This window comes from Lacerta agilis, chromosome 2 (genome assembly GCF_009819535.1).
Source record: "Lacerta agilis isolate rLacAgi1 chromosome 2, rLacAgi1.pri, whole genome shotgun sequence".
NCBI classification, from domain to species: Eukaryota; Metazoa; Chordata; class Lepidosauria; order Squamata; family Lacertidae; genus Lacerta; species Lacerta agilis.
In genome coordinates, this window is record NC_046313.1 from 106,181,913 (window position 1) to 106,188,628 (window position 6,716).

Here is a 6,716-nt window from a genome sequence, read left to right on the forward strand (position 1 = left end):
TTTGCATCGGGTTTACTTCAAAATGGCAGGCACCCACTTGTTAGCAAACGTCCCGCACGGGGCAAGTTGTGTGACTGACCCCCCAGGCAGGGACGAAGCCTGAGTGCATTCCTGGCTACTCGAGTCCAGGGGCACATTGATAATATGCGATTGTTCCCCAGCTTGAAGAACAACACACACAAGCCAATAAAGCTAAACTATTTTATTGTAGATAAGATGCAGAGTATGTCTCGCTTGCCAGCTCAGTAAGTCAGAGCTGTGCATAACGCATCTAGCATCTCACTTGAGCCAGAACTGAAAGTGAAAGTAAAGATATACAGTAACATCACATGGTTGAGAAAGCAGACAAAACAGCTGTCTTTCTCATGGGAAAAACACAAGTCATACCAGCCTCACTGCTGCTTTTGCAGCTCGGTCTGTACCAATATCCTAACACCACCATGGGTGGGAGCTGAGTTTGGCTCCCTGCTGAAGGATGGCACCATCACCTGCCACTGAAAAGCATGTGTGGACCTAGCAAGGAGACCATTAAATGGGGATGTGGCCAAGTTGGGCTTGTGGGGCCTCAAGGTATTCAACCAGTGCCCAATCTGGTTGGTTTCTGGTGTCGGGCCCTCATTTTCACAAGGTATATTTCGATTCAGTTGTTTTTCTCTCACTGAACGGGTAACTGGGTTCTCACTTCTGCCACCACAAAAACCTCCCAACAGAACTTCTTTCCATTGCAGAACTCAGCTGATTCCCTTCGCAAGACGATTGAGGACGAGTTCACTGAGCTGCAGCAATTCCTGAGCCAGAAGAAAGATGCAGTACTGGCCCAACTAGATGAGGATGAAAACGCTGCACGCATGAACATGATGACGCATCTCTGGAAGATCCGGGAGGGCCTGTCTGCAGACAGAGAGATGATGAGCCAGGGAAAGGCAAAAATGGAACAGACGGATTCAGCTGCCTTCCTCCTGGTGAGGCCAAAACCTTGGCACCTCTTTAGTGTAACCATTGCTGAGGGTTTCCCAGAAAATTTTGGACTGGACAATTGTTGGTTTCCAATTGAAATTTATTTTGACGTGTCAGCAAAATGATCTAAATTGGTGGATTTACTTTGCTAAAAGCTTTTGACGCTGCCTTTGTTGTTAGTAATGAACTTTTGTTGTTGTTGTGTAGTCATTTAGTCATGTCCGACTCTTCGTGACCACATGGACTAGAGCACGCCAGGCACTCCTGTCTTCCACTGCCTCCCGCAGTTTGGTCACTCATGTTGGTAGCTTCGAGAACACTGTCCAACCATCTCGTCCTCTGTCGTCCCCTTCTCCTTGTGCCCTCCATCTTTCCCAACATCAGGGTCTTTTCCAGGGAGTCTTCTCTTCTCATGAGGTGGCCAAAGTATTGGAGCCTCAGCTTCAGGATCTGTCCTTCCAGTGAGCGCTCAGGGCTGATTTCCTTCAGAATGGATAGGTTTGATCTTCTTGCAGTCCATGGGACTCTCAAGAGTCTCCTCCAGCACCATAATTCAAAAGCATCAATTCTTCGGCGATCAGCCTTCTTGATGGTCCAGCTCTCACTTCCATACGTCACTACTGGGAAAACCATAGTTTTAACTATACGGACCTTTGTCGGCAAGGTGATGTCTCTGCTTTTACGGAATGGCAAATTTCCCACAGAAAGATACCATGCTAGAAGGTGGGCTACCCCACATCACTGTCTATAACCAATCACACAGAATAGGTTAAGGATTCAGAATGGGGAGAGGGCCAAGACTCTTCGGAGCAAGGAATGGTGTTTAGGTAGGTGGAGTCAACGCAGGAGGCGTGATGCCCCTCGTGGTCCCTTCCAACTCTACAATTCAATGATTCTAGGACCGCGCCACCCAGCCCCTATGACGAGACGGCCCTGGACTTGAGTGCCTTCAGTCTTTGGGAAGGCAAGGGGGTATGGTTGGTTAGGGTTGTGGGCTGAAAAGAGCCCCACACTTCCAGGCCCACTAGGAAACACAGAAGAATCAGCAAACAGGACGGCCAGCATTTCATTGGGAGGAGAGTGGGACCTTATGATTATGATTAGGGTGGATGAAGGGGTGTATCAGGATTCTGTTATTTTCCAGGATACAAAAGGAGACATTCATAGTAGAGATTCCAGATTCCTAACCATCTCACCTTCTTTCTCCCTTCCCAGGGTGTTCAGAAGCTCCTGAATAAGTGAGTATGGTGTCTTTCCGCTAGTTTCATGTGTGAGAGAGCAGATGGCAACTTGCTGTAACTGGTATTCTGCTCCTCTTCCCACTAGGCTCCCTGCTGAAAAGGAAGCTGAGGACGTAGGAAACCAGGTTGACCGCTCTGTTGTTTGCAGGGAACTTTGCCTGGGCAAGTTCAAGGGTCCACTGCAATACCTAGCATGGAATAAGATGAGATCCATCGTCAGAACAGGTAACTGAAGGGAAGTTCAGGAATGATTGAGAGTAATGTCAGATCAGACGAAAGAAGACCATTCTTCGTACCACACGTGATTAACACATGGAATTCTATGGCAGAAGATGTGGCAATGGTGGCTTGCAAAGAGAATTAGACAGATTCGTGGCACGTCTGTTGACTTGCCATGGCAAGTGGAACAAAATGTTGCATTGTTGTGTGCTGCTGTTCAGAGTCCCAGACACTCGGTTCCAGGCAGAGGGCCTTCTCGGTAGTGGCACCCACCCTCCCATCAGATGTCAAGGAAATAAACAACTATCTGACTTTTAGAAGACATCTGAAGGCAGCCCTGTTTAGGGAAGGTTTTCAATGGTTGGTGTTTTATTGCTTTATTATTCTTACTAATATTCTGTTGGGATTGGGAAACCCAGCCAGATGGGTGGGGTATAAATTTATTATTATTATTATTATTATTATTATTATTATTATTATTATTATTATTATTAGAAATGGAAAATTGCAGGTGGGGTGACAGATGATGATGATGATGATGATGATTATTATTATTATTATTATTATTATTATTATTATCCTGTCACCCCACCTACAGTTTTCCATTTCCCCATCCCAGTCAGTGTACATTCTGCAGCCACTATAAACATTCAGTCCTCATTCGGACTCCCTTAGGTTTCCTCTCTCAAGATTTATCTATACCTCCGCCGTTCTCCTGAGGCCGCTGATATTTCCTTCTGGTGTGGGGGTTGTGTGTTTTGGTTACATGCCACTTACATCCTGAACACCTGATAATCAGAATAAAGGACATGATAGTGAAGTGGAACCTCTACATGCGGAGGCAGGGCACTGCTGGGGACCAGTCTCTAGGAACCAACAATGGGAGAGGAAATTTAATGCTCGGAGCCTGCTTGTGGGAACTTGGGCTACTGTTGAAGACAGGATGTTGAACAAGGTGGGCCTTTGGTCTGATCCAGCAGAACTCCTCCTTACATCTCTGTGTCCTTACGTGCACGGAGGCAGAGCTTGCATTCTGCAAGGATTCAGCAGAGGGACGACATTTTTATGTACAGCGGTGTTTACAAGTGGCAACCATTCATGTGGGAAAAGGCACTGCGACACTGTCAGGCTATGGTTTAAACCTGCCTGATGACTCCAGAAACACCATTCATATACAACCAAGGCTGTTCCTTGGCTCCATTCTGGCTTCTGTTTCTTGATGACGTTTATTTGTGGAACTGGCTTCTATAAAGGAAGAGAAGATACTTTGCCATTTCTTGAAAAGCTTCCGTCTAAGCAGGGATCACACTCTTTGCTTCGCTATATTTCCAGACTATTCACCCACATGAGGGCTAGGAGCTTGCATTTTAACATGTTAAACACCAGATTTCATTTCATTTTTAATTTGTATTTCTATACAGTGGTACCTCGGGTTAAGAACTTAATTCGTTCCGGAGGTCCATTCTTAACCTGAAACTGTTCTTAACCTGAAGCACCACTTTAGCTAATGGGGCCTCCCGCTGCCGCTGCGCCGCCAGAGCACGATTTCTGTTCTTATCCTGAGGTAAAGTTCTTAACCTGAAGCGTTATTTCTGGGTTAGCGGAGTTTGTAACCTGAAGCGTCTGTAACCTGAGGTACCACTGTATACGCAAGGCGGCTTACAAGCTGAAGAAAACAACAAAGACTGTGTGGTGTAGTGGTTAAGAGTGGTAGACTCATAATCTGGTGAACCGGGTTCGCGTCTCCGCTCCTCCACATGCAGCTGCTGGGTGACCTTGGGCTAGTCACACTTCTTTGAAGTCTCTCAGCCCCACTCACCTCACAGAGTGTTTGCTGTGAGGGAGGAGGAAGGGAAAGGAGAACGTTAACCGCTTGGAGACTCCTTCGGGTAGTGATAAAGTGGGATATCAAATCCAAACTCTTCTTCTTCTCCTCTCATCTTATGTTTTTAATGTAAGATGAGAGCCAAAGGAAGGCAAGGCACCCATGCCCACTTGTTTCTTTCCCTTTTGGTAACCTAGGATGGCGCTAGGGTAAAGGTAAAGGGACCCCTGACCATTAGGTCCAGTCGTGTCCAACTCTGGGGTTGCGGCGCTCATCTCGCATTACTGGCATGCCCCAATTTTATTGAACTCATTCTTTTCCTTTGCTTATCAGAAGCAGAACCAATCCACCTGGACTGCGGCACTGCTCATCCCGAATACACTTTCTTATTACAAAACTATCGTACAGTGTTTGGAGTGCTTAAGAAACCCTGGAGCTATCCAGAAATATTTCAGGACTCTCCCGTTGTGCTGGGGAAAGAGGGGTTCCATTCAGGAAGACACTACTGGGAGGTTGAGGTCCAAAGCAAGGGAGACTGGGTGATTGGCGTAGCCTTGGAGTCCATCCCAAAGCAAAAAGGCAAGGATCCCACTTCTCTGACGGACAAGATCTGGTGTCTGGAGCCAACGGAGGAGGATAGCGAGCCTCAAAATGGATCGTCTTGGTGGAAGGTTGGCGTGTACCTGGACTACGAGGGAGGCCAAGTTTCTTTCTATGATGTAACCGCCGGGTCTCACCTCTGCACACACACGGCCCGTTTCAGCGAAAAAGTCTACCCTTTCTTCCAACCTACACCAGCTGCTTTCAGGCAAAAAGGCACCATAAGCTTGAAAACCTGTCACCGTTAGGACATTAAAGCAACTCTTAAGAGGGTTATTATTATAAAAAGGAAAGGTAGGTGTGTCCGCCCATTAGATGAAAGTCCAAAATCCATACTAAGGCAGTGCTTTGATTAGCCCAGCCAAATGTAAACTCCATGACTTCATCATCAGCCAACTTTCCTCCCACCTCGCCTTATTTGCTATCCAACCTGATGAAGAGCTCTGGGTAACTTGAAGGCTTGCTCACTATTCCGTGACGTTTTAGTTGACCTATAAAAGGCATTGCCCTAATGTGGATTTTGGAACGATGTGCGCCACAATTCTCCCAAGCTTTGAGAGGTGTGTGCCCCTGGGAAAGAAATTGTTGGTGAATTCAGGCCTTTTGTGATATATACAGTGGTACCTTGGTTCCCAAACTTAATCCGTTCTGGAAGTCTGTTCCAAAACCAAAGTGTCCTAAAACCAAGGCGCGCTTTCCTATGCAAAATGGATTACTTTTTGCCGTTCCAGTCTTTTAAAAACAACCCCTAAAACAGCAGTTTAACATGAATTTTACTATCTAACGAGACCATTGATCCACAAAATGAAAGCAATAATCAATGTACTGTACTATAAAATAAATAAGACAGTATTGTAGATGATAAAAAAATAAAATTACTTTTTTTCCCCTTACGTGCACTGATGATAGTCATTGTTCGGATGGGGGGGGGCTTTTATCCACTTCTGCAGTCCCACAATCAGTCAATCAATCAATCAGTAGCTGAACTGGGTTCCACACAGTCACAAAAACGAAGTCACAAGCCACAGTCACAAGTCTGTCCCATAAAACGAAGAACAAGTCACAGTCAAAAAAATGAAAAAGCCAAAGCTCTAAATATCACCTCTGTGGTACTCAGGACTCAACAGCAAGCCTCTGAAAAGCAACTAAGGGACTCAATTTACAAAGCGAACACACTCAACAGGAAGCGGAACATGTTCTGCTTCCAAGGCAAAGTTCACAAACCGAAACACCTCCTTCCGGGTTTGCAGCGTTCTTAAGCCAAGCTGTTCGTAAACTAAGCTGTTCTAAAACCAAGGTACCACTGTAGTTCGTTTTCACAGGCCTATAGGTTAAGGATAGGTGGAGATTCACAGGCTTAACAGCTCATCAGATGCTGCATCCCTGCTCTGTCTGCAGCCTGACTCTGTATTCAGTCTCTCCATCCTGCACCTCCTCAAGGGATTTTGTTGTTCATGCAGTTTCAACCAGAACTCCTCACAGCTCTTTCCCCCTTTCAAAAAGTTTTTCCTCCTTGAGGAGAGACAGCGGTCTCCCTTATGAGGAAAGCTGCTTGCCCCCTTGGCCACTACAGAGGTACTGCTGTATCTGTATCTGAAGCCCTGTTCCGGGAAGTTTTTAATGTTTGATGTTTTATTCTGTTTTTAATCTGTTGGGAGCCACCCAGAATGGCTGGGGAAACACAGCTGGATGGGCAGGGTGTATAAATAAAATTATTATTATTATTATTATTATTATTATTATTATTATTATTATTATTTCCAGTGGGGGGGACTTTCCCGTAAGGAAGCAGTGTGGTGGGGACTGAGAGTACCCCACTTATGGGTTTTTTTTAAAAAGGCACAAAGACTGACTGAGGTGAGGACAGGGGAATG

General features: G+C 45.8%; 1 protein-coding gene across 2 annotated transcripts; it reads left to right on the plus strand.

The window, feature by feature from the left end:
- Positions 1-697: 697 nt before the first annotated feature.
- On the plus strand, positions 698-5,368 carry LOC117042113 (E3 ubiquitin-protein ligase TRIM69-like). 2 transcript variants are annotated; one of them, XM_033141593.1, is made up of 3 exons: positions 698-962; positions 2,284-2,423; positions 4,576-5,368. In XM_033141593.1, the coding sequence occupies exons 2-3, from the start codon at positions 2,402-2,404 to the stop codon at positions 5,088-5,090; spliced, it is 537 nt and encodes a 178-aa protein (XP_032997484.1). In that variant the 5' UTR covers positions 698-962; positions 2,284-2,401; the 3' UTR covers positions 5,091-5,368. The 2 variants fall into 2 exon arrangements, 1 of the variants encoding a protein (XP_032997484.1); XR_004426050.1 differs by lacking the exon at positions 4,576-5,368 and having other exon boundaries at positions 2,173-2,687.
- The last annotated feature ends 1,348 nt before the right edge of the window (positions 5,369-6,716 follow it).